This window comes from Struthio camelus, chromosome 11, assembly GCF_040807025.1.
Source record: "Struthio camelus isolate bStrCam1 chromosome 11, bStrCam1.hap1, whole genome shotgun sequence".
Lineage (NCBI taxonomy): Eukaryota > Metazoa > Chordata > Aves > Struthioniformes > Struthionidae > Struthio > Struthio camelus.
In genome coordinates this window covers 29,161,536-29,189,439 of record NC_090952.1, presented here as the reverse complement: position 1 = coordinate 29,189,439, position 27,904 = coordinate 29,161,536, and the positions used below count along the sequence as shown (strand labels likewise).

The 27,904-nt window shown below is 43.2% G+C and overlaps 1 protein-coding gene across 6 annotated transcripts; it reads left to right on the top strand.

Annotated features, from left to right (window-relative positions):
• The first annotated feature begins 179 nt into the window (after window positions 1–179).
• HEPH (hephaestin) lies at window positions 180–27,904 on the top strand. 6 transcript variants are annotated; one of them, XM_068956584.1, is made up of 22 exons: window positions 180–297; window positions 769–867; window positions 4,109–4,289; window positions 6,517–6,761; window positions 7,494–7,706; window positions 8,312–8,491; window positions 8,913–9,167; window positions 9,775–9,943; window positions 11,201–11,340; window positions 13,884–14,015; window positions 14,621–14,832; window positions 16,553–16,703; window positions 17,016–17,228; window positions 18,047–18,257; window positions 18,535–18,674; window positions 19,574–19,705; window positions 20,686–20,792; window positions 21,552–21,777; window positions 23,753–23,892; window positions 24,274–24,436; window positions 25,076–25,108; window positions 26,766–27,904. In XM_068956584.1, the coding sequence occupies exons 3-22, from the start codon at window positions 4,126–4,128 to the stop codon at window positions 27,002–27,004; spliced, it is 3,465 nt and encodes a 1,154-aa protein (XP_068812685.1). In that variant the 5' UTR covers window positions 180–297; window positions 769–867; window positions 4,109–4,125; the 3' UTR covers window positions 27,005–27,904. The 6 variants fall into 6 exon arrangements, with proteins under 6 accessions (XP_068812685.1, XP_068812683.1, XP_068812682.1 ...); XM_068956582.1 differs by having other exon boundaries at window positions 212–297; window positions 777–867; XM_068956581.1 differs by having other exon boundaries at window positions 212–297; window positions 777–882.

The following is a 27,904-nucleotide window of genomic DNA, read 5'->3' as shown; positions in this document are numbered from 1 at the left end:
GCAGGTGCTGTTGGCCCGGCGCTGCCTGGCAACGGCGCGGCCTGCGGCGGGGCGGGAGCGGGAGCGGGAGCGCGCCGCGGGGCACCCGGTGGGCGGGGGCCGGGCCGGGCCGCCGTGCGCCTCCCTCCCTCCCTGCGCGGCTGGAGGCGGCTCCCCGCTAACCTCGTGCCCCTCTCGACAGGCGGAGGCGGCGCGAAGCCCGGCTGCGCCGCCCGCGACCGGCCCGGCCCGGCCCGCGCGATGCCCTGGGAGCCGCCGGGCGGGCGGGCGCCGCCGGGCCCCTCCGCGGCCCAGCAGGTCAGTGGCGACGGCGCCGCGCGGGGGAGCCGGCGGGAGGAGGAGGGGGGGGGGAGCGGGGCAGCGTCGGACCTGTTATCTGCCTAGCTTTGTGCTTATCGAGTAATTGTTCTTGTCAGGTGGTTGGTGAGGGTATTGCTATGAGTAATCTCTTCCTCCCTGTAAAATTAATGCGGATGTAGTTATACTTCTTAATTAATCCTTGGACGTGGTGCCAGGCAGTGAAATTGCTGTTGTTCCTGACAGCTGAAACAAGTGTCCAGATGTTATGTTTAATTAGGAGTGATGCTTTCCTGGGGCATTTTAGTAAAATTAGGTGTGTGTTACCCAATCGTGTTGTTTGCGTCATGACTATTTAGTGCCTGGTTCGTAACTGCCACAGCCTGTGGCTCTGACCTGCCCACTGGAGGCCAGGCATCTCCCTTCTTTACAACCTAGACTTTGTCCCCTCTGGCATTTCTGAATCTTCAGTTTTCCAGGCATCTGCACTCCAGGTATATGAAAGAAAATGTCTTCCAGCTGACTCTTTGACCCTCTCAACAGGACCTGTGGCTAACCCTGCTCAACAAAGTAAGGGATGGAAAGGTTTGATTCATTTAATACCTTTCATCTATTTATTTATTTATTTATCTGTTCCCCTTCTTTTCCTTCCTGAGCAATGGTCTGTTTTTTGTGAATAACCACAAGCAGCCCTGCATTTGGTCCATCTGTCTTGATAAAGTAGAGGATAATTAGCTAGCAAATGACACTGAAATCTAGTTTTCTTTTCATTTGTAATTCCTGTGTTATTAGTGAATCAGTAAAGTCTTGCAAGTAAAGAATTTACTATAAAATACCAAGGTTCAGGATGAACAGAATTAGAAAGTTGGCGTCTTTTAATTTAAGGAATATGCTTCAAGGAGAAAAAAATTATTTATTTATTTTTAAGAATTATTAACTTCCTTCGGCTTGCACTAGTTGAATGACTCAGTGGTGAAGAATCACTGTAAAGAGAACGTGAGAACAGAATTGTCCTATGAACCTGAATTGTAAGAAGTTGTCTTAACTATTTCCCAAAATAGCCACATTGTCATGGTCAAACTCTGGTGAGAGGTCCAGACTGGACCTTTATAAAACCTCAGTGAGGTCATCCCAAAGACTTTCTCTTGGGTTTTTGCCCAGGGCCAGAGCAAATTCACAAGATGTTTAGATTACCATGACTTCTGGTATGATCTGGCTTGCTGGATTAAATATATTGATGTTGCAGTGCTGAAATTTAATATATTAAAGTAGGGACTTGGCCACATAGAAATAGTGGACTGACAAATCAGGGATTTGTCTTAATAGGCAATTTTCCCAACCAACTCTAAGAATTTTTGCTTGAGCTTCTCATAAAGTCTACGCTTCGCCCTTTCGTAGTGTGTTTTGCAAGGAATATCAAATCCTAACTGAAGAGGACATAGTTAGGCCATATCAACTCCCCAGGCTCAGCGGCTCCTAGTCTCCAGGACTACCAACTCACATGCTAGGTATATTTTACCTGGAAAGCTACTCCTACTTACTTTGACCCATGTTGACAAGTGGGTCGCTCTTCAAGCTGAGTCAAAAGCATCCACTTCCCTTTCTCAGCAGGGTCTGTGCAAATTCGACTGGAAGTTTTGGGCTGAAGGCTGACACTGCCAGCCTTGTCCCTTTATTCTTTTCTCATGGTTGTCACCGCTGTTCTTTGCTATTCATTATGGCACGTGTGTGTGTGAAATAGTGTAAGTACAGCTTTCTCAGCTCGTTGGTTTGAAACCTCATAAGAACGGAATAAACATGTAAACTCAATTATTTCACCTTCCTGTGAAAAGCACCAGCTATTCCAGCAGCGGTAGCAGGGGAATGAGGTTGGTGCAGTTATTTGACAGTGTGTAACAGCAGGATTTAGGAGGCCTGTGTTCTGCCATGATCTCTACCCTGCTTGTGTCATGAGGAAAGGACTGTTCTCTACCTGAGTTTCTTTGTGCAGAAAACAGGGAACGTTATACTGACCTTCTTAAGTGCTTACCGATGGAATCGATGGATAAGGGCTATATCATGTGGACTGTAGATAAGAAATCTCTCTCAGATTTAGAGAACTTCCCTACAACCTGCTTTCCCAAACTGAATGGGAAAGGGTTTTTCCAAGTTGAGAGTTGCTTTCTCTTGACTTCTAAATTTCTCTCTAAATTCTCTTGATTTTTTTTAAGTTTAATGATTGTCAGGAATCAATAATAGTTGATTATCATTGGCTTCTGAGATTTGGGATAGCATGTCTAGAAATCATAGGAATCCAGATCTGGAAGTAAACCGAGTAGGTATCTGGTTCATTCCCTTGTACTGGAGTTGAGTCAGATTTCGTAGCTCCTCTGAGAAACCTGTTCCAGTGTGGTGTCATGTTAACAGAAAGCTTACAGAATACCTAGCTTTGCTGCAAGTGAACCTGATTTATTCATGTCCTTATTACCAAGGACAAGGGAGAACAAAATCTCAATCTTCTTCATAAAAACCTTTTCTGTGTTTGACAGTGTTATGTCATCATCCCTTGCTTTCCGAAATTAAACGGAACTGATAAACCTTCAACCTTTCTTGATAGATCACATTTTTCTGATTCTCTCATTTCCTGTTTCTTTCTGCTGAGTTTTTTCTAAGTTGCTTATGTCTGTCTCTGTGGTGCCAAGAGTTGAGCACCTATTTTAGATAATAGTTTGATCGTCAAGGGCAATAGAGTAGTTGCTTCCAGCTTTGTTAATTATATCATTGAATGAGATCTGGTTTAAGCATCTTCATGTGCAGTTATGTTTAGTTTGTCATGCATTTTAACCTCGAGCTTTTTCCTTAGCTGCTATTCTGGTGCTCCATATTGCATCAGTTTCTACACGTGTTCATTAAATTGTTTTATTGATTTCAGACAGTTTTTGCAACTAGCCACATTCACTTTAAACTCTGGATCTGTCTTCAGAGCATTTTTGGTGCTTATTGACACCTGGCTTGATGTCAGTTGGAAGCTGTATGAATAAGCTCCTTACTTCATGATCCAAATCATGGGGAAAATGCTTACTGGAACTAGACTAAGGGAACAGCCTAGTGCAACCTGTTTGAGACTCCATGGATTAGAGAACCACTCTTTAAGAGCAACAATTTAAAGAACTGAAACTTCAAAATCACTTTGTAGTGACTAAATCACGCTTCCTCAGGTGGCTTAGTGGGGTAGAGAGACCTTGGCAACAATTTAAAATAAAGTTACTTGTTCAGGATTATTTTCATTAGCTCCTGTCCTATAAGATGATTTAGGACATCAGAATTAATAAATAAATAAAGATCACTGGAGTGCCAGTTGCAATGGAATTCCTTTGCTTAGGACACTGGCACCCTAAGAAGACAGTTACATAGCATATAGATTTACAGGTGCCTTTTTCTGCCAATGTAGTGCTGTGGCTCTGCTCCTTTCCTCTCCTACCAAGTGAAACCTTATTGGGGAAGAGCACTACAGACAATAAAAAAAAAAAAATTGAGTTCATCAAACTGTTTTGAGAGAAGCAGGATTAGGTGCAGGGGACTGACTGGCAAGGCATAATCTCCAATTTGTGCATTGATTTTGTTATGGGAGTGATTTTGTTTTTGTCTCAGAACCCATGGATATTTGAATAATGATCCTAATATGTATTCTGCCTGATGGTGGGTGATGTATTTTTTTTTTTAGTAACTTATAGAATATCCAGTATCTTCAAACCAACTTATTTATGATAAGGTTATGTGGTCAGATTCCACTCCTGATTCATTACATTATTTTTTTCTTTTCTCCCAAAAGGGTCTTCACCTCAGGCTATGATGGGATTGCTTTGGTGGTTGTCATTTTACATCCCTTTGCTATTACCCACGTTTGCTGAAGGTGTCACCCGAGTCTATTACCTGGGGATCCGTGAGGTGGACTGGAACTATGCTCCAACAGGAAGGAACGTACTTGCTAATCAAAGCATTGCACGTAACCTGTATGTTTAGTTCTATAAGTATTTGGTCTGGTACTGGCTTAAAATAGTAGTTGTCTGAGTAGTTTTATGCAAGTATTCTGGGGCATCTAAGCAAGCGAGAGACACGATCACATATCTGATCTTTATGGGCTTAATGGTTAACTTGTTTTATCATAGGAACATAGAAACTGTAACACTGGGAAAGGGAATGGTCAGTTTAATCGAGCATGCAGTGACCAATGCCAGTTACATTAGAGGAAAGTACAAGCACTCCATAATAGAGCAGATTGTGCAATATGCTACCCTGAGGTTTAGTTTTTCCTACTTCCAGCTGCTGATCAGCTTACATATCCTGAAGCATGATGACTTTTCACCTCAATGTGAATGACTTTGTAGAGCTGGGTTGTGCATTTTTGTTTTTTATTTTTTTAAATGGAATTTCAAGCCTTATACTTAATGGAAATTTCTGCCTGAAATCTCAGGGGGTGGTTAAAATTGTTTTGCAGAAAAATAAATCTGAGAACTCTAATCACTACTTTGAGCCATACAAAAACAGTTTTTATTGCTGTTTTTTAAAACCTCAAACCTTTTTTGCTTTTGTTTAGCTTTCCACAGCTGTTTTTAGGGCATTCGGCATTTTTGTTTCCATTTTCCATGGAAACCTATGGAATCTTGACCTGCTCTCAGTCATTTACCTCCAACCCCGTAATAAATAACACTGAGATGTTAGGAGATCTGCATTCAGAAGCAACGCAGCAGGAGAGGTTCACAGAAAACCAGTAAGCTCTGTCAGTTTAGCCTGGAAAAGTCTCCTTATCTGGAGGTGCTGAACAGACTGAAATAAATTAGTTCACAGAAAAATAAACCTAGAGAATTCAGGATAAGTAGAAAATAAGTTAGCATTGACTCCTGTAGCGGTAACAAACACAGTGCTTTTTTGTTTGCCTTCTCATAATAGATGAGCAGAAATGAAATAAATGAAATGAAATAAAAGGCCATTAAACTTGAAAGCAACTTAAAATCTATTCTGTCCCTACAAACAATTAGCTAATGGGACTTATTTGTACAGTGATTAGAGAAACCCATTAACTAGCAACAAGGAAAGGTTTTGATATTGGTATGAGTGATAGAGGTGGTAAAATGTTTTAGGAATTTTTTTGGAGAAATGGACTAAATGGAAAAAAGCAAGTGTGCAATAAAGCAGAATCATCTATAATCTTTTTAATAATACTGGCTGCATGGATGACCTCATAAATGTATGATCTTTAAATTATGTAACTAGAGCCTACCCTTCACAATTTTGAATGACAAAGCCAGTATTTCAGTGTTTTGGTCTGCATTGTTCATCTTCTAGAGATAAGCACTAGAATTTGCCTGTATTTCAGGACCATGTATATTGCTGTGGGTTGACTGTTACTAAGGTGGGGGGGACTTTCAGCTCTCATTTAGGCCTGTTCCACTAATACTTGGACCATGATTCATCTTTTATCTGCTAAGAAATAATCATAAAAAGTAAATGCTCTCTTGTGTTGACCTTTAGTACTTGTAGGACGTTTTAACTCTGAAGTTAGTTATGTGCCGGGGACATATTTGCCTGAGCTGTCTGTCATGCTACAAATAATTTGGAATCTGTCGACTAGAAAATCACCTTCTTTTGGACTGTGAATTTTGGCCAGAGAGCTCAGGATATTTTTTCCTCTTGTGACTGAGCTACAAACTCCACAAAGGCATTGAAATGAGGTTCCTAAAAGCCCAGTGACAACTAACACAGGAGTGAGAAAGGCCTCAGTCTTCCATCTTTCACTCGTGACTGTCAAGTAGAGAAGCAACATCTTCCTCATTCCTCGTTTGCACAGTATGGTTGTAGACTTTCAGGGGTGCACTTACATGTGTTTTAATGAAGAATTCACTTCACTTGTGACTCTGGTCCCAGACTTCCCAAACTGTTAATTTGTTAATGTCCTGTGTTTTATTTTGCTCACTCAGAAGGCAGACAAATCTAAAAGCTAGCGTTGTTTATTTCCTAATTGGGCTCTATTACCCATGTCACAGCAATCAGATGTGGGAAGAGGAAAAGTACGCTGCTGGCTTAGAGCATGTTAGCACACAGCACGGAAGGTCTTGTATCATGCCAAAAGCTGTAGGACTTGCTTGAGAAAACTTTGTCATCATCACTCTACTGTGTTATACATCAGCTGTTTTATATAAATGTGACTTACGGTGCCTTTCCCTTTTCTGAATTTAACAGTAAGGCTTCAGTATTCCTCCAGCCCGGCAGAGACAGGGTGGGAAGCACGTACAAGAAATCTGTCTATAAGCAGTACACAGACTCCACATATACCACTGAGATTCCCAAACCTGCCTGGCTGGGGTTCCTTGGGCCCATCATCCGAGCAGAAGTGGGGGATACCATTGAAGTACACCTAAAAAATTTTGCTAGTCGTCCATACACGATCCATCCTCATGGTGTTTTCTACGAAAAGGACTCTGAAGGTAAATGAGCCACTACCATAATGGAGACAGTTTCCTCATTGGGAATTTAGGAGTATGCACTGAGGAAAGGTGTCTGTGAAGAAGCTGAGAACTTGGTTAGACCTAAGCTATACTGCTGGAAAGCAACTGAACTTAGGTGTTTAGTGAAGTCACCTGATGCTGATTTAGGAGGTTGATGGGTCTGGGAGTAGTTTCCCGACCTGGGCATTACAGTACACAGTCTAGATTTCTTGAATTTAGTAGCATCACCAAAAGCTCACCAGTGGGAGAGCGGCATGGAAGGAGAAGAATTAATTAATGGTCATTATTTGAAGTGCTGTAGTAGAAGAGCCATGAGTATGACGAGCCTGAGAGTTTGCAAGAAGGATGAAGTATGAGACCAAAGAGTTGCTTTTTGGAACAACCCTAGAGATTTTAGAGAGACTGCCTATGAAGTATTATAGAGCTGAGGGCAGAGGAACAATAAGCAGAGCAGGAATCATCTTTCCAGCTCTGTGCTGACCTGTTTACTGGCAAGTTGCCTTACAATAGCTCAGTGCCTCAGTTATTCATTGAGAGAATGATGATTAAATACTCTGTTTCAACTTGGGATGGTGAGTCTTGCTTTGAAAGCTGCTATCAAAGTATATATGTGTAGCTGTCTCTATTATACTGAGTGCAAGAAGCTCAGCACAGGGTTGTACCTATGGACTCTGCTCTTGAATGGTTGTTGTGGTTGCTCAATTTTTCTAGGATCCCTGTATCCTGATATGTCCCCCCAGGATCAGAAGAAGGATGATGCTGTTTTCCCAGGAGGGAGTTACACCTATACTTGGACTGTCCCTGAAGATCACAGCCCAACTGCTGATGACCCAAACTGCTTGACCTGGATCTACCACTCTCATATTGATGCACCAAAGGACATTGCATCTGGATTAATTGGGCCATTGCTGACATGCAAAGAAGGTAAAACTGCCAAGGGAAGGCAGCTTCATGCTGTGAAGACAGTGGTGACTGGAATGAGGATAGAATGAGGAGATAATCCAGTCATGCTGTATCCTATGAAGCTGGGAGCTGTCTGCTGGAGACCTGTTTTCTAGCTGGGTTCTGATAATTACATTGTCTTTATCCCTTAGTGGCTGGACAGGTGAGCTTGTAGGCCTCTTCCTCTGAGAGAGCCATTTAAATTTGTATTAGGAGTGGGAGTCTTGTCTAAGACCCGGTTTGTATACGAAAACAACAACAACCCCCCCCCCCCAACAGCAGCAACAACAAAAAGGATTTTGATTTCAGGAAGAATAAGAACGCTTAAGGTGATATAGCTCAGGAGTGTCAAGCAGTGGTAGAGCTGCTTGAAATTGAGAAGTGTATTAGCAGGGAATGCAGTATATAAGTGAGATTGGTAGAACTCTGCAAAGAGCTGGACTAGAATTGTGAGGAAAAGCAACAGTCCCTAATATGTGTGATAAGAAGTTACTCTTCTGTTGATGTTTTAATGCCTTGACTGATGTCTACTTTTCTGGATGTGTGTGGGGGGTACACACACACATTCATCTTTGCTTTGGCCTTAGGAATACTGACTGGCACTTCTCAAAGACGCCAGGATGTGGACATTGATTTCTTTCTGATGTTCAGTGTGGTGGATGAGAACCTAAGCTGGTACCTGGATGAGAACATAGCGTCATTCTGTACAGATCCAGGCTCTGTAGACAAAGAAGATGAAGAATTCCAAGAGAGCAACAAAATGCATGGTCAGTGTTGCCTTTGTGAAGCCACTGGCTTTGCCCGCATGCTCCAGGGGTGTCAGTGTTCTGGTATCTTGAAATGCACTTTCTGTTGTTGTATGCCAGGATGGGGGTAGAAGGAAGAAGAGTGATAGCAAGCTGTGAGTTTGTGCGCTAAGCAGTGTCACAGGGACAGTGCAGCAACTCCAGGAAAAAAAAAATTAACTTGATTTAATCTTTGGCTTGAGAGAGCCTGTGTTAAGTATTTGGAGATGCTGAGTATGCTTTGTATTAGGAAATGAGTTGTGGAGCTGTGCTCTACAGAACTAGAAGAGGAGGACAGGTTCTGGTCAGATCCACCCTCCAAACATTTCTTTACTGTGACCTGTAGGCAGAAGCTCTGAAGGCCCCTTTTCTTATTATGCTTTTGATTTGCTTGGTTTTGCAGCTATTAATGGTTACGTCTTTGGGAACCTCCCTGAGATGACGATGTGTGCTGGGGATTATGTTGCATGGCATCTCTTTGGGATGGGCAATGAAATTGATGTTCACACAGCCTACTTCCATGGAGAGATGCTCGTTATCAGAGGCCACAGGACAGATGTGGCCAGCCTATTCCCAGCTACTTTTGTCACGGCAGACATGATCCCCAGTAACCCTGGGAGATGGCTACTGAGCTGTCAGGTCAATGATCACATAGAAGGTAAGGCAGAGGCTGGAATCCATCCTGTACTCTGTGGCCTTCCTTTTTTTTTTTTTTTTTTTTTCCCCAACATGGTTCTCTGGCATACAGTGTGGTGGGGGGCAGTGCCTTGGATAGTATTCCCTGCCAAAAATGACCCCAGGTGAATAGGGTGGATCTTTGTCTTTTATAAATTGGAATGCATTGGTTATTAATATGCAGGCCAAACATACAGGGATGACACATCCCACTGTACAATGTTCCACATTGATCAGCACTGAACACCTCAAGTCTGATATAGCTGAATGTTGAGATGAGGCAACGTCGTAAGAATTCTAGTCCCTGTTACAGACAGTTGCATAATACACCTGAGGATAGCAGAAGGCTCTATTTCCTTTCCATCCTTTCTCACATAGCATCTGATATCTAAGGTAAGAAGCTCTGCTCACCAGCAGAGAAAAGTCTCCTTTCTGGGGGCACCACCTAATTGCCCTCTCCCAGCCATGTGTCCTTTGGGGCAACAAAGGAGGAATGGCTAGCTCATGATAGGAGGGTGGGCCTGTGTTCGTTATTTAATCAAACTGGCGGATGGGGGTTTAAGCCTGTGTGTCCACCATGTCTTGGGCAGCTGGAATGGAGGCACTCTATGAAGTCCGACCCTGTTCTCGGCAAGCTCCAAGATCCACCCTCCAAGGGAGAGTTCGGAAATACTACATAGCTGCGAAGGAAGTACAGTGGGACTATGGACCCTCCGGACTGGACCAAAGCAGTGGGAAACAGCTGAGTGAGGCAGGCAGGTAAGTAAAAGGCTGATGTGTTTATAGCAGTGTTTGGGGGCCTCTGTCTGCGTGAAGGATACAGAGGCCGCTAAGGAAAACGTGGAAGTTCGTTCTTAACAAAATACATGAGCCTGCAATTCATGTGGAGTATGTTACTGAAGAAAGCAGACCAGCCCATCTAGAAACATAGGCTGCTGTAGCTAAACTGTACTAGAAGCAGTACTAGGTACCTCAGGGGATTTTACACGGAAGGTGTAGTGTATGTGTGTAGACCTACCCACAGGCTCCAAGGGTTCCAGTTTATATAGGATGTGAGCTGCCTCAGTTACCTCTGGGCTTCATTTCTGCTCACTGTGCCTGATCTAGAAAGAGACCTGCAAGTCTGAACTTTGTGAGAAAGCACATCTTGCAGCAGACACAGGGTGGCAGAGCTAGCCTGCAGATATGCTTCAGTATAGACTTGCTACAACAATCAAATTCTAGGAAATCAAAACCAGTGACCTTGAGTCTTCCATCCCATGTGTTTAATGGTTGTGGTAGCAATTGGTATGTGGCATCCCTTTCAGAGTTTGGCTAACTGAAATAAGACATTCCTCGTCCCCTGCTCCCTTCCCTGTGAAGCTATTAGGTGGGATGTTCGTCTTTCAAATAGAAAAATAGAAATGCAGAGCGGTTAATAATTTACCCAAAGCCATGCACCGACTCTGCAGACCTTAAAACTGAAATTTTTTTTACATTTGTTACTTGTCCTTGTAACTAAGCTGCCTCTCCTGCAAAGCAGGTTATATCTGTCTGTGTGTTTGGGGAGGGTGGTGGCAGAGGAAATAAATCTCTTTGCAGCTGTTGCGTGTGTGTGTTTTTTTTTTTTTTAGTTATGACTGCAGTTGTTCTCTGGGCTCTGTCTTGACCTTGAAAGAATTCAGTGTTGTAGCACCCTCTTAACTGCACTGAAGTTTTGTTCCTTGCCCGCTTCTGCACATCTTTTGTAGAGTTGCTGTTCAAATCTGCACCACTGAACCCAGCTGTTCTGGCCTGGAGAGAGCCGCATGCCAGAGGTGTTCCCTGAACACAGCCGGTAGATGAGTCTGTAGGATGAAAATAATTCAGAGACAAACATGCTGGGCTCGGCTGGGTTCTTCTAAACCAGAGATGCTGCCCTTGTCTGAAAAGCTGCTTAATTAGGAGATCTGCTGACATTGCTAGAGGGATGTGGAGGGGAGAAGGAACAGGACTAATTTTCATAAAAATCACCTGAAACTTGCTTTTTGCATTTAGCCCTGCTGAACAATTTTTCAAGCGTAGCCATTACCGAATTGGGGGAATCTACTGGAAGGCAAAGTATGTGGAATATACTGATGAGACCTTCCGGGAGGAAAAGAAGCAATCGGAAGAAGAGAAACACCTTGGAATACTTGGTAGGAATCATCCAGCAACACAAATCCTCTTTCAGTGCCAGTGAGAATGATATGTTGGTGTCAGAAATCCTGATTGGCTGTTACTATCCTTCCATTTCTTGACGTAGTAATTTCCACAGAGGTGGCGTTTGATGGCATTTAAGAGTAAGATGTACAGAACTAGGCTGTGGAATCACAGAGCGGAAGGAATTGTTTTTCTAACAGGGCAATCCTCAGAGGTTAGTAGTAAGGGCTGAAGGACACATTATTATATTTGTAACTCTAGCTAAACAGATCATAGTATTAGCAGCGGATTATGTGTTTTTAACTGAGCATCTTCAAGACATAGTACAAACCCTGCTCTCTCACAGAAAGCTTCCACTCCCAAGAAGGCTCCCTCTCTCTTATAGCCAGGTAAGTGAAGGTAATGAGAGAAGAAAACAGGGAGTCTGCAGAGGGAAATGAATCACACATGAAAGCTGTCACGTACAAGGTGTGGTCCAGTTTCCTGTATCAGCAGTGACTGACACCAGAAATTAGCAACAGCAATCTCAGCAAAGACCACAGAAGGAAAGAGCACAAGGGAAATGCAGATTTGGGATGGGGAAAGAATAGTGGAATGAGAGGCAAAAAGAAGTTTAAGCATCTGAATAGAAGTAAAATGGTGGAGCTGTGCATAGAGGGATGCAGCATAACTGTCAGGAGCTGGCAGGATCTTGCTAGGCTCTAAAGCAGGAAAAGATATGATGGGTTGGCATTACCAGAAACAACCACATTTTCCTAGGAAGACAGGTACTTGAAGGAAATCTTGAATATAACTTCCAAGAAAGACATGACAGGTGTTTCCTACTGGTAGACTATCAATTACTCCTTCCGTGATTTTAAAAATTCCCAGTCACATAAACAAGCTATACCCACAGGGGGAGTTATTTAAACTGTTTTGAACTGGCCGCTTAAAGCCGTGAGAGACCTGTGAACTATGTAAAGTGACTGGAAGGAGTCATGCTCAGGCAGTCCAAGAAGAGATGCAAGGCCATGAGGAACTGAGCTCCAGAACAGGGAACTGAGGAAAAAGCAGCATAAACCCATGTTCCGTTCCACACGTTATGGTTGCCTGCATGGCACCCTGTTATTTCTATATTATGTTTTCATCCTAAAACGTGAAACTGTGCTATGGGAAGGCTGAATGATAGCTTATTGACACTGTCATTTTTCCTTGGGCTATTAAACAAATTGACTGTGCGTGTCTTAACAATTCATCACCCCACAGCAGGGCAGGCCTGCTCCTGCTGCCCCTCCACATGTTTTTCACTCCCGTATTGTTGGCTGTGCTGCTGCCCTGAATCCCTTGTGCTTATCAGACCCTGTGGAAGCATATTCAGTTCACTAACCAAGCAGTAAGTTGTTTGGAGTTGTCTGGTTTATGACTTACATAAGTTGCCTGAGCTGTTTAATGAATAGTAGGAGTGGTGCACATGAAGGCACTGGGACATCCAGGAGGAAAAGGATGGAGAAGATGAAAAGGAAACATCGTAGGTAGAAGAGCTACAGTGGGACTGACCTGTTTGGCAGCAGCAGATTTTGACTTACAGACCAACATGCTAACACGATCCCACTGAACTGCAGGGGATAGTCCAAACCAGAAATCTTAATTTGGAGAGGAGAGGAACACAGCTCTAGACCGGAGCGTGGTGTCCTCAAACACATCAGGAAGACCTAATGGTGCATTAATCAAGGACATGCAAAGACACAGCATGAGGTTTTTCTGAGTAATTGTTGTGCCACCCACAATGGAAGTGTTGAGACTAAAGGCAGCAGTCTTCTGGGGCACAGAGCAATTAGCGGATAGCTTGAGATTACTGGTGGCTTTCAAGCATTTTCAGTCTGGGGACCCCAGCATGTCATGGCACAGATCTATACAAATTTTGCCTGCCTGGATTTCTGGATAGCAGCCTGGCTTTTCACAATGACATCTCACAGGCTGTTAGGGTGTTAGGAGTAATCTGTGGACTCTTAGAAATCTGCAGGCCAGAGGAAAACCATTAGCTGTTTTAAAGACTGACAGGTTGGGGTTTTTGTTGGTTTGTGGTTTTTTGTTTTTTGTTTTTTTTGTTTTATTTGCAGGCTGAGGTCATGGCTCACAGATGCTCTTGGGCAGCAGTTAAACTGAAATGTGGTTTTAGAGCACCTCACGCCAGTTTTTACACACCTGCTTGAGGCACCCGTGTTAGAAGGCTAAGGGGGCTTTATGAAGTTGAGGGAGAGACGTAAGCATTTCCTGAGGGCATTTCAGCACACTCGTTCATTTTGTTACTCCAACTGTGAAGGCCTGAAGCTTCTTTGAATTCTCCTGCAGATTTAAAACCACTTTCAAATAATTCTTGTCAACTCCCTTGCTAACTTTGGTTAAAATTCAATAGTGTTATGCAACACAAACACGTGCGTGGAGTGAGGAATCTGCTTTTGTTCTAAATCTTCTGTTCCTGAGCCCTGGACAAAAAATAGCTGTGACTTTGGTTTCCCCAATCACCTCGATTGACATGATCTCTCTGCTGTTTATACAGGTCCAGTGATAAAAGCTGAAGTTGGAGATACCATCTTGGTGATGTTTGTTAACAAAGCCTCCTGGCCTTTCAGCATCCAGCCTCATGGAGTGTCTTACGGGAAGGCATGGGAAGGGATGTGGTACCATGATGGTCTGTGGCTCATTTTTCTTGAGTAATTCAGTGGTAATCCAGGGGGTGGAGCTCCACAGTCTGTATTGCCTCTGCAGGGAGGTTTCTGCATGCAGAAAGGACTGAACGTGCTCAGAAATTGGGTGGAAGCCTGCCTGGTGCTCTGAGCCTGATTGAGGCTTCAGTAAAGGACATCTTCTACTGAACTGGTGCCTAAGGAAGGGTACCAGAAGGAGTACAGTGCCAGAGGTGCTATTTTTTTTGAATGAAAATTATAAACCAAAGCTCAAACTGTTTCTAGTTATTTAAGACCTTATGAACAGAGGAACATGTGCAGTGTACTCCAGCTTAGATAACCACATTCTTCCAACAGTCATCTTGCTGCACGTAGCTGGATCCAATTTATTTCCTGTCACCATATCTCTCTCTGCCATGGCAAGGATGAATCTACAAAATACCAGGAACAGTTGCATCTGAACACTTTTTATAAAAGCTACTATGTTGTACCTCAGATGTCTGGTATTTAGTGAAATGAAGTAAAGCCCAGTATGAATGCAAATGATGAGAAGATGTAGCAAAGTTTGTAAAGGAGCCTCGAGGATAATATGCCAATCTCTATTTTAAAGGTCTGTCACAGAATGGGGTTCCTGTTCAGCCTCTGCACAACTTTACGTACCACTGGACGGTACCCCAGCATGTTGGGCCCACATCCAGTGACCCTCCCTGCTTGACCTGGATGTATAGCTCTGCTGTGAATCCTGTCAAAGACCCCAGTTCAGGCTTAGTGGGCCCTTTGGTGATCTGCAAGCCTGGGACTTTGGATGACAGCAACAAGCAGGTAAAACTGATACTCTTTACACACTCTTATGAGGCTCTTTGCTTTCTCCTAGAGAAAGGAAACATCAGCAAAGCCTTAGGAAATACAGTGTGAATAAACCTATGCAGAGGTATGAGGCCAAGAGAGTTGAATCAAAGTTGTGAGGCAGGTTAGAGCTGCTGCTTACATCAGGACAGCTCTGTGCTCCAGGTTCCTTGTGAGAAAGGCTAATACTTTGGGCTCCCAAGAGCTTCCATTAAGCTGTTTTCTGGGCTTGACTTTAAAACTCTAAGGCAAATTTGATTAGTCAAATGTATCTTGGATGTGACTTCAGACGTGACTTTTGTCCTGAGACTTGTGTAGCAGACTGCCCTGTCTCAGAAACACTGAAATGTTATGTTCATGTACTTACAGAGGAAAATCTACATAGTTTGCTTGAGTGATGGATTGCTTTGAGGTTTGGGTGAGCCTCTTTTCTTCTGCAAAATCAGCTCATTTTCAAGCAAAGCTGATTACAAAAAAGCACGTGAAAACCCATGTCAGTCTGTATGCTTTTGACGAAAGAAAACTGAAATCTGGAAGGTGACCAGAACTGCGTCTTGGAATTTCATTATGGGATACTCTTTTTCATTGATCTAAGGAAGGCAGTAAAATTATGTGCTGTGGAAGTGAAGGACAGATTAACAGAGCCTTGTGGGGGGAAAAAAAAAAAAGTAGGCGTCATCCTATGTACCTTGCAGTTTATTCTGGGGAGCGGCTGGAAGATGAAAACAGCCTCCCTGGAGGAGTAGCGAAAGCCTTTTCTCCACTTTCAGTGATGAAATTATGTGCCTAAGTTGGGAGTTCAGAAGAGATCAGCAAGTTCAACAGGGTAGAAATGTGAATCTTCTGAGTAGAGAGGGTTATGAATATATAAAGCCTGCTACGTGAGGGAGTTGTAAAAATGATAAAACACTTACAGGTATTGAAAGGGTGTAAGCAAAACAGACAGACTTGTTTAGAAAGCAAGAACACGGAGAAATCACCTGAGCCATCAATTCTGGCTCCAGTTTTAAGCAATCCTTTAATGAACGCTTAAAGTTTAGTTTGGAAAGGCACAGAGCTACTTCTCACGCACCCATATGCCACAGACTGGAAAACACTTCTCGGCCACCTCTGCAGGTTGTCTTCCTGGATATAACTAAAGGAAGTTGGTATGAAAATGAGAATCTAGGCAATACCGGGAGAGTTCTTTTAGTGGGGAAATACACCATGCTTTGGAATGCATTTCTTAAATCCCTGAAAATGTTAATTCTCTTATGGTAATAATTAAAAAAAACCAAAAAACAAAAAACCCAAAACACCCAAATTCAAGACTGTTGTAGGAGAGAAGAGGGGTGAAACATGGTCATTAACCTGCCTTGTAGGCAGAGTTCTGATCTGAGTTCTGTTTTGGACAGGTAGTGAAACCCAGTACCTTAAACCCAGGGATTGTGAAGGAACGAGATAAGACTTCATATTCTTGGTTGAATTTTAATTCATTTACTCATGTGGAACATCAGGGCAAACATATAGTCGTGCCTCTTGTGGAATAAAAAAGGGCCATCCAACATGAGTAAAGGGACAGATCCCTGGCCCTCAACAGGCCTAGTTGAAAGAAAAAGGGGAAAACGAGAGCCAGACAAAACAGCTTGAACTATAAGGCTGATGGTTAATTGGTGCATTTCAAAAATTAACAGCCATCATTGTGATTATATCTTAGAAAGGGATCGACAAAGAATTTTACCTTCTCTTCAGTGTGTTTGATGAGAATCTCAGCTGGTATTTAAATGCAAACATAAAATACTATTTGAGGATGGAAGAGACTTCTGTGAAAAAGGATAATGGCTTCAAGGAATCGAACAGGATGCATGGTATGGCGTGATGCTGTCCTGCAGGCTGCAGGAGTAAACCTGCAAGACATGGGTTGGTGTCCACCTAATATCTGGGCTGGGAAACCTGAGTGGCTACGTGCTGTACTAGCCTGAGATTAAGTGAGTATAAAGGCAGAAAGTGGGGCATGGGACATAAAGCAGAGCTGAGGAAGTAGGCCCTGAGTGTATTTGGGGTGAATTACAAGCAAGATGCACTTTCACAGGCAGGCCTGTCCTTTCAAGGTATATGTACAGAGTGAACCCTCTGGCTGATGTGTAACTGTGAACAGTTAATTGTTTTCACCTTTGCAGCCATCAATGGATTTGTTTTCGGTAATTTGCCTGGGCTGGATGTGTGTGAAGGAGACAATGTGTCTTGGCACCTCCTGGGTTTGGGCACTGAAGCAGACGTACATGGAGCTGTGTTTCGGGGAAACACCCTGCAGATGAATGGAATGCGGAAAGATTCTACCAATCTCTTCCCCCACACGTTTGCTACCACCTTTATGCAACCTGATAACAAAGGTAAGTACCTGCACATCTAATTTACCAGCAGGAAAAGTCTAAAGTTGTAGTATTTGCTCCTATGGCTGATATGTTTAGCACTGTGTGAACTGTTACAGGGTGAGCTGTGCTTTAGACCCTGTTTGGCCCATTTAGGAGGCCAGAGGTCCTGCATCTTGCATCTGATTCTGGGGAGGAACAGAAAATAGGAGATCTCATCCCATGTTGTCCCAGAGTGATTCTCTGGGCTGCCACATACTGTTGTATATCTGTACTAACAGCCCCAAAGGACACTGCTGCTTGTGACCCATAGAAACGTGCAAACACATATTTCAGAATAAAGTAGCACTGAGTTGTCAGACCTCAGCTCTCCTGCCCATGGCTTGAGAAGCTTCACGCTTGCATCAGACCTCGGTCTTCCCAGTTTGAGGGTTAGACATGCAATACCGTGTCTCTTGCAAAGGGTGTTGTGGCATGTTGCCAGCTGTCTCCTTTCCCTTGGTATTTGCAGGCTAGATCTTTTACTTAACCAGCATCTCAGCAGTGGTAACACAGTTGTGTCTCCTAATTGGTTTCTTCACATCTAACAAGCTGGTTATTGTGTGTTTAAGGAAACCTCCTGAGATGATTCTTATCTAGGACTTGGTGCCTTTCTTGCTTGGTTTCTCTAACAGCCGTTTTGAATCTCAGCCTATGGCAACCAGCCTCCGTAAACAAACACATAGACATATACAACGCACAAACCAGTAACAGCCATGTCACAAGCTTTGTATGAGAAGCAGCTGTTTCCTGGGATCTTTAAAACTAGCTGATTTCCTTGTTTGTGCTGCCTCCCTTAGGGATTTTTGAGATCTACTGTCAAACAAGCAATCATTACCATGCTGGGATGAGGGGACATTACTCTGTTTCCAAGTGCAGCAAAAGGGACCCTGCTCCTGCCCTTCGATACAAAGGGGTGCGGACATATTACATCATGGCGGAGGAGGTGGAGTGGGACTATGCACCCGATCGCCGCTGGGAGAGGGAACGGCATAACCACTCTGTGGAGAGGTAGTGTCTCTATTTTGAGGAAGCCTCAGGCAAAGGTTCTCAGTAGAACTTAGTGAAGTTGATTAAGGTATTTTGGCTATCTTTTCACATGGCGCATATGCCACTGCTGGTGGTGCTGATGGGGGCCACAGCACCCTAAGTCATCCTGCCACTCCTTTCAGCCAAAACAGGTCACTTGGAGGTGAAACCTGTTCAGCGAATGAATCCCCTACTACAGGTTAGCTGCTTATTCCCTGTGAGCGTTTGGGTAACACAGCGCGCTCTCTGCATTTTTCAGCTATTCCAATGTATTTTTGAGCAACGAAAATGGACTGCTCGGCTCCAAGTACAAGAAAGCAGTTTATAGGGAATACACTGATGGGACGTTCCAGACCCCTAAAGCCAGGATAAATGGTGATGAACATCTAGGGATACTGGGTAAGGAAATCTGCAGAGGGTACATCTTGCGTTCGTACAGGGCTGGGTCTTGGACTGTGGGCTGTAATCTGATGGCCTCCCGGATATTCAGGTGTATACTGTTTATGCAAGTGAGGAGGGCTGTCTCCTATTCAGGTCTACCAGGTCTGAAGAAAACAATAAAGAGGATTCTGAATGCAGCCTGTAGAAAAGACTGGATTCTCAAGCCTACCTTTGCTGCTGGCTTTCTTTGATAACTCAGGAAAACTTTTTCCACACCTGCATTTCTCTGAGTGTAAAACACAAATAACCGTTGACTTCTGGAAAGCAGTCTGAGAGATTTAGGTGAATATCTACCTGTGAAAGAAATGCTTTTGATGTGGAAGTAGACTGGTCTTGAGAAATGGAGGAGCACACAATGTCCAATGGAAGTCCATGGAGACACAGCTCTAGGATATGAATCCAGGGCTACAAGTAGTGTCAGGCCAGCAAGGCGAGGTAGTATAAGCCATTTAAAATAGCAGCTTGACACTTTCAGGTCAAATTGAGTATTACCAGGTAAATGGTCACCTGGTAAAGCCAGCAGCAGGGGATAATACAGGTGATGTTACATTTAATATAGCGGTATTCAGATATCAAACCTTAGTTGCACTGGACACAGTAAAAATGCATAGCAACCTTTCTTTTCCCCTTGTGAAACTTGCAGTCCAGTTTTCTAGGACCTGTTTGAATTGGGACCAGCCTCCAATTCTCTTTTCGGGGGAATAGAGATATGGTAATGAGGAATGAGAGGGTCATCGTAAGTATTACAGGGAAAAGATATTTCTGGGAAGGGCAAGATGGTGAGAGAGGTGGGAACATCCTTAGGAGATATGTTGATAATTCTTGCTAATCTTAAAGTATGCTCTTCCTATCGCAAGGCCCTTTTATGTGGGCGGAAGTAGGAGATATTCTCAACGTTGTGTTTAAGAACAATGCTACGCGACCCTACTCCATTCATGCACATGGGGTGCTGGAAAGGGCGACGGGACAGCCACAAGCGGCAAACCCTGGTAAGTCACCATGTTTTCCAGCTTTATTTCTGTACAGGCATATGAAGCTTATTTTAGCCTACAGTTAGACTTGTTTCTTCAAATAGACTTAGGCATACTTCTTTTCTTGCGGTAAAGACTTGGAGCTGAACAGGAATGTCTTTCAAGTTCACTGCGTTTTTATGAATTATCACTTCATGGCGGTCTGGAGGACTTAATGTTCTCTGCTGATCTCTGGGATAAGTGTAGCACAAACGTCTCTGTCCAGCCTCCCCCCCCAAAATGTGCCTGGTCTGCCTGGGAAGGAGAAGGGTGATGATTGTTCACAGCTGAGTCATTCCTTGGTAATCCTGGCCTGAGTGCCCATGATGGGGGAAGCTTACCCTGGTTCTTTGTAACCTATAGCTTTTGTGATATGGAAAGCTGCTTGTGAGGACCCAGGCTGAGATCACCAATTTGTTTCGCTGTCCAGATGCCAGTCCATGTAACTTTTGATGCCCTTCAAGATGCGCATTCTTCAGAACAGGCTCTGTCTCCAAAACACCCAGCCTTTCAGTTGGGCCTTGTGCTTCTGAGAAGTCTTGCAAATACCCAAAATAGTAATTTTAAAAAGGAATTTGATTGAGCGTCATAATATACTTTTAAGAGTTCAAAGATCATCCTTCTGTAGTGAAGACAAGTGGAATTTCTTTGGTCAGGTCTAGTCTCAGAAGTGGCAGATAAAACAGTTGCGCTGATATCAGTTAGCGTGTACATCGTGTGACCACCCCCCCTCCCCGACTGCCTTTCCCCCACCCCCCCTGCATTTGCTTATGAGAGGGGAGCTTCCATTCTGCTTTTCAGTATCTGTGGAAAGAAGGTGCAATGTCTGACAAAAAACAGAATTGTATTTGTACTTTGGAGACAGGATCGCCTTTTTTTGGTCTGCTTTTGAGTACTGCTCAGCGAACTGGGTACTTGGTTCATCGCACAAGTGCTAATGGTGCTTTTCCATTGCTCAGGTGACATTGTGACGTACCGATGGGAAGTTCCTGAGAGATCTGGTCCAGGGCCAAATGATTCAGCATGTGTCCCTTGGATCTACTACTCCATGGTGGACCCAGTAAAGGTAAAATCTGTTTGAAATCTTAGAATAGAAGTTAGAACCAGAAAAGCCCAGTTAGATCGATTTTTCTAACTCTCTACAAAACAATATTTTTGATGCATTTTAGAGATTAGCCCAGTTGAGAGGCAGAAGAACCATCTGATGACATATCCAGCATTTTGAAGAGGGAATCCTCCAAATTCATCCTGATGTTTATCCTTTTTTTTCCAGCACAAACCCTTGTAAAACAGTTCCACTGTCCCCTTGATAATAACCTTCCTTCAGTTATTTGCAGGATATGAGCACATCTCCTAGTGAATCATGGTTTCTCTTAGTTGGAGTCATAGGGCTAATCTGAAAAGGCAAAAATTGCCCAAAGTTGGGCCAGGTGAATAAAGCAGGAAGATTTGAACATTGCTAGCATCAGCTGTCACAGCACCGATTTCAATGGGAAACTGCCTGGAGGATGCGTTATTGCTTCTCATTCAGCCCAAAGATCACTGACTTTTTATCTTAAGATCCAGATGTTTCTGCAGCTAGAGCGTGGAGAATATTTTGATGTCATTCATATTTATGTCCTTTTGATTTGCATTCATAAGAGCATGTATAGACTCTGTATAATAGCTGATTTTTCACCAATGAGATTACACAGTGGCACACCATTTGTTTTAATGGGGGTGATGCAGGGAACAGCAAACATGGTTGCTGAAAGGCAAAGGACTATACAAAAGGGAAGGTAGGAAGATCATTGTCTCAGAGGTTTTTCTCATTCATTCCTACTAGGATATGTACAGTGGTCTGATTGGACCCCTGAAGATCTGCCGGAAAGGGGTGCTGCAATCTGATGGGATCAGGAAGGATGTAAAGAGGGAGTTTGCTCTCCTGTTCCTCGTTTTTGATGAAAATCAGTCCTGGTACTTGGAGGAGAACGTGGAACGTTACACTCGTGGGAATCACAGAGATACCAACCTGCTGGATGACACATTTGTGGAAAGCAACAAAATGCATGGTAACGTCTATTAGGCACCTAGACACCCATTACAATCTGTGCAAAGTTGATGTTGGTCTTGTGACCTCCGTTAGTAGTCAGAAGCCCAAAAACCAGGAAGCTGATTAAGCCCAAAAACCAGGAAGCTGATTCCTAGTGAATACCCTCACCCTTTTCTTTCATCAGTGGCACAAACAACTCTCTGTTGTTCTCAGCCTTATAGCACATATAAGGCACAAGTTTTTAATCTACAGTGAAGGCTAATCATTACGGTTGTCTCCATCAGGAGGAACAGCAAGATATGGGCCAGGGAGGTTAATCTCTAATGTATCTGAGTGACGCAGGACAGGAAATACGATCAGATGTGAAATTAACATGTCAGACTACTTCCATTCTGTTCATCTCAGGATCATTAGAATATGTTACTTTTTGAATTAATTGACCAAGCTGTGTGGTTGCAATGCACAGATCAGTTGTTTTAGCTGATTACCAAAAAGCTAGTTCTGCCTTAGTAGGTTAAATAGATTTTTTTTTTTTTTAAGTTAATATGCAGTTTATGATAACTTTCTCACACATTAGATCTGGATGAATCTAAAGCATTCTCAGCAAAACAAGTCCCTTGGCAACTGTGGAGATAACAGGGAGTTGTTATATCCTATATATATAGGAGCATCTCTCCTATGAAGAAAGGCTGCAAGAGGTGGGCCTGTTCAGTCTGGAGAAGAGAAGACTGAGAGGTGATCTCATCAACATGTATAAGTATCTGAAGGGGGGGTGTCAAGAGGGTGAGGCCAATCTCTTCTCCGTGGAGCCCAGCAACAGGACAAGAGGCAGTGGGCAGAAACTGAAGCACAGGAAGTTCCACCTAAACCTGAGAAAAAACTTCTTGACTGTGAGGGTGACAGAGCACTGGAACAGGTTGCCCAGAGAGGTCGTGGAGTCTCCCTCGCTGGAGATGTTCAAAACCTGTCTGGACGTGATCCTGGGAAATATGCTCTAGAGGAGCCTGCTTGAGCAGGGAGGTTGGACTAGATGATCTCCAGAGGTCCCTTCCAACCTCAAGCACTCTGTGATTCTGTGATATGTACTATCTTTACAACTATTTCCTTGCAGGTTATATAAAGTATCTCTCAATATTCGTATCCATTAAGTTATAATCATCAACCCAATATTATAGCTAGCAAAATCAACACAGAAGTTGAGTTTCTTGCTTTGGTCTACAGAATGCGCCTATGGTAGAGCTAGGATTAAAACACAGATGGTTCCTGTCCTCAGATCATGTCTCTTTCCATCTTATTCCCTTCTCTGTCATCTGAGCATGGAGGTTTCCATGTGTGCCATATCACTCAGCTCGGTCGCTGTTTTTGTTTCTTTCCTGCATTTGCCGTCAAAGCAGTTTTCCTCCTTGCTGTGCTAATTATGCAACAAAGTCTCACCATGTAGTGATTTTACAAAGGATCAGCATGTAATGTATACAGCCAGCATGAGACATATAGAATGACAGAGTTGCCTCTTGGCAGGATTTACACTTTTTCCTTGTTCAGTAAGTAAATGGATCAAAGGTTCGTGTGTGTATCTGTATATATATGCATATATACATGCACACATATATGTATACACACTTACACATATGCACCTAGCATTGGGCCAAGAAGGCATATTTACACATCCTGGCTTCTAGAAGCAACCATCTCTGACTTCAGATTTTCAGAAAGAAGCAGAGTCTGAGATTTATCTGAGCTAAGCTATAGTATGGCCCTGGAGGCAAGTCACTTACCTATCTGTTGTCTCCACTGAGAATTAGATAGGTAGTTGAGCTGGAGGGATTGCCAGCCCTTTTGGGGACTCATATGGGGGACGCTAAAAGTTGATGCATTGGCTTCTAGTTGAGCTTTGAGACATCTAACTCGCCATGCCTGTTCTTCCACTGAGACAGTGCAGCATCTTTGCCATTTCAATAACAGCCATTTCTGTCTCAATGTTATTTATTGCACAGCAATCAATGGGAGACTCTATGCAAACTTGCCCGGATTGACCATGTTCCAAGGAGAGTGGGTGAACTGGTACCTGCTGGGAATGGGTCAGGAGATTGATGTGCACACAGTCCATTTTCATGCTGAGACCTTCACATACAGGGTAAGAATATCCTGCTGCTTATAAAGCAGAGACCGATCACAGGTATCATCGCTTTTGCTCGACTGTAGTTGACTTGAACTCCTTGAATGAATACACAGCAATCGTCTAATTCACCAAATGAGGAAAAGGATGTGATTTTACACAATATTGTGCTGATGCATGTAGCTAACCCTTCGTAGGATCAGGCATTACCAGATTATATTTACTTTCCCAGCTGCAGCCCTGGAGCTGCTCTTTGAAATCTTTTGTAAAGCTTGTATAAACTGTAGTAATACTGCAGAAATCTCTAGTGACACTAATAGAGATCTTCACTGCTCTAGACAGATTTCTTAAAAGATGCATAGAGTGCTGCATACTAACAGCCTCCCATTGCTTCGACAGAACGGCAGAGGCTACAGAGCAGATGTTGTGGATGTATTCCCTGGGACCTTTGAAATGGTGGAGATGTTGGCTGGGAACCCTGGGACATGGCTGCTTCATTGTCACGTATCTGATCATATTCATGCTGGCATGGAGATACTCTTCAAAGTCTTGCCCAAACCAGGTAGGGAGTGAGCACCAATTGTTACCATGAACATCTGTCAGTGCTTTTTCTACTACTGCTGCTAAATTCTGAGTGTTTACATGACACTTAAAGTCCTTTAGGTACCATAAATAGCCAGTTAATTGGGCAGATAATTACTTAAGTACTAGTAATTTAACATGTTCCCTTTGAAAGTTGTAATAGCTGCAGCTGGAGTTAATAACAACTTGTTTTCAGGAGTTTCTATTGCCTAGGGTATTATTATGAGGTTTATTTTAGCTTGTGTTTGGGAAGCACTGTTCAGCCATCAGCTAGTAATTGTGCTTACTAAAATATTACCTATGATCTAAATGCGCATCCTAAGGCTTCTAATCTCACCAGGAAATACTGGAAGGTGCTGGAAGGCGAGTGACGCTCATGCTCTTCTTTCAAAGGCTGTAGAGGATTGTGCAAGGGGAGTAAGTCTGCTCTTGAAGTAGATAATGCAAAAGCCCTCTTGATTTAATGTGGGAGAGTGAAAGCATCCACAGGAGAAAATAAAACTGCAAGCACTGGAAAACCACTCTGTGTCCAGATCTGATCCGTGCTAAAAGTACTGTGTTCTAGACTGTTTACCTATTCAGCCCAACACTTTGTCACCCCCTTCTTGTTTCCTTTCAGAGCCAGCACCTGAAGTCATAAACTACAATGAAGGTATGGTGTACATTGCACTGCTAAATAATGTGTAGGTGGGTGTATGTGAGGGAAAGGAGGAAGGTAGATGGGCTATTCTTTACCAGTACAGAGATTTAGATTTGTACAGGGAGAATGGAGGGGCATGAAGAACCCTGTTTCCTTTGTTATTTCGAATAACCTCTCTTCAGTCAGGCTGGGCAGAGCATAAATGCAGAGGCCTTGTTAGTCTTAGGCTTGGCCAATGGTGGATAACAGCGGGGGGTTCCAGGTAAGTTTGTCCATCTATCCCCTAAATATCTCTGCTCCGATGGTAAAAGTAAGAAAGTTAGGCTTGTGCCTTGTTAAGCCAGAAAGTTTAGTGGCCTTGCATCCTGTTTTACCCGCTATGTTTGGATTCCTCTTCAGAGGAGAGTGTAAGTTTAAAAACTTGTAGAGTTTCAAAGAGTTGCAGAGTTTACAGGATGATCTTGCAAAGGGGATGATTTTTTTTCTCATCCCTTTCAATCAAAACCCAAGGTGCCCCTTCGATCCGTTATCCTCAGCTCTTGGACTATCAGTGGCTATATAGTTTAGAGAATTTTCGGACATACCGTTACTATCTGAAGGGAAGTATCAATATGGAAACAAACACATCTGCTTTCTAATCTGTTCTTCTCCCAAGAAAATAGCCTGAACATGTGTTGCAGGTCTTAAAAGTATTTAAAGAACAGATATGAGACAACATTTGATTCAGCAGGACCAGGGAGAAGGGGAGTAGTAGATAAGATTCTTCTAAAATTTCCTCGAGGTAAAAGTGAGTAGAGTGTGGTGGTGATTTCTTCCGCTGATTTTTTTTTTTTTTTTTTTTTTTTTTTTTTTGCTGGTGTGAATAGACCCAGCTGAGCTGATTTCAGAGCCAGCTTAGACTGGCTGAAAATATAGACATCTATCTACAACTCTTCAGTCTTTTTCTACTGGCTTTGCATATTTATTGCATTCTCAACAATGTTTTCCTCACTCAGAATGAGACTAAAGAGGAGTAGGAAATGCGTCAGAGCAGCAGTGACAATATTAAGTAATTCTTTTTTATACTAGACTCGAGCATCACTCTGTGTGTTCACCAGGTGAAAAGCCTTAATTGACAGTTGTTATTCATGCAAATAGTCACCCTTATCAAAAGGATTCTGCTCCCTTGCCATGGAAGCATAAAGGAGCTCAAGATCTCACCACAGGCATGACTGAGCAAGTACTTTCTGAAAAACGATGGTATGGGACAAGAGGAGAAGCCACATTCAGCATGAGCTTATAAGCAGAGTGAGGAGCTTGCAGCAGCCCCAATCCTGACACATGTTCTCATCTCAGTTCTTCTGTACTGTTCCTAGCTCAGCTACTGAATCCCCAGATAACCTCAGATCACCTCCTGTGTGAATTGGGATAGCAGTGGTTAGCTGATAGGACTGAATAGCTGTGAGACACAGTGAGGTGGTGGGATGGAGTGGACTAGAGAAAGGGAAAGAACCATTTAATCTGCAAATTCTTGTATGACCTGAGGGATGAGGGTCTGCTGAATGGACAACGGTTGGGTCTGCTTTGGCTTACTTTGATTGCTTTAAGTCTTTCTTTTACCCCTTTTCTTCATATTTCCTTTCAGTTATGGTACTTCTAGCTCTCATTGTTACTTTTTGTTTTCTCTCAGAGACGCTACCTGAGGATGAGTCCCAGAAAGTCATGCTATTTGGAGCTAAGTTGGCTCCAGGGCAGGTAGAAGCTGCAGTCATCATTCTAGCCGTTGCAGGAATGGTGCTCTTCCTGGTTGCCAGCTTCCTCCTGGGAGTGGTCATCTATCTCGAGAAGCAAAGGAGGTTAAGGCGCAATCGGAGGTCTATCTTGGATGACGGGTTCAAACTCATGTCTAAAAAGAATCAAGGGATATAAAAGCCCTCTAAGAACTTCTGGCTCTGTGCGTGGAGCAGAGGCTAGATCGCTGTCCCCACCAAGATGTTGGAGCATCATTTCAGTCACACACTAGACTTCTAGGAAACTAAGGAAGAAAGCTGGAGCCCTGACCTCTTCATATATCTTCCTAAGCACTCTGTATAGAAAAGGTCCCTCCCGGAGAGATCTGAGGACTCTTTCAGCCAACTGAAGAAAAGTAACAGAAGTAAAAAGGTTCTCCTAAAACGTTCTTCTTCCCCAAGAAAGAGTGGAGACATTTCTCCTATTTTCTTCTCTCCAGAAAACTCTACTTGGCTTTTCTCAATAAAAGAACTCTCAGACCAGATTCCAGTCTTGCTCCACTGCCAGAGCTGATTTGGGTACTCTCTCCCAACAGATCTGTAGAACTGTGAGCCTTTAAACTAAATGTGAAGGGAGAAAATAAGCTTTGCTTTTTTGTGAATCAAATGAGAATACAGGAGAGAAAATGTTTATTTAGACCTAGATCACTTTTGTGGGTTTTTTTGTTCTTTTTGCAAGTGATTGGACAGATATAAATTCAGGGCAGTACATGTCACAGTGTCTGAGAGCTTCATCAAGAACCATAACAGCTGTGCCTTACCATTACCCTTGCTTGACACATCCTTGTGCTTTCAAATACCCCAGGGAATGTATTTGTGTCAGGTGTCCTGTGCCTTGCACTGGGAAATGAAGCTTTTGCATGTGCTGCAGTGTCTTAATGGCTTCCCTGCGTTATCGGTCCTGTCATTCTGTAAGTGTGAAGTACTGTACCACAGCATCTATACAATTCCTTGTGCCATAGGAGGAAGGATCCTGTGATGTTCTGTGATGTGGTTTGCTCTGTGTTTTCCAATACACTTTATTGAAGTTACCTCCACA

What these genes read in the sequence shown, in the direction of transcription:
- HEPH (XM_068956581.1), top strand. Translation starts at nt 241, where the DNA reads ATGCCCTGGGAGCCGCCGGGCGGGCGGGCGCCGCCGGGCCCCTCCGCG. An exon ending in AGGGATGTGGTACCATGATG is followed by an intron (nt 14,016 to 14,620) that starts GTCTGTGGCTCA and finishes TCTATTTTAAAG; the next exon opens with GTCTGTCACAGAATGGGGTT. An exon ending in CAAAGTCTTGCCCAAACCAG is followed by an intron (nt 24,437 to 25,075) that starts GTAGGGAGTGAG and finishes GTTTCCTTTCAG; the next exon opens with AGCCAGCACCTGAAGTCATA.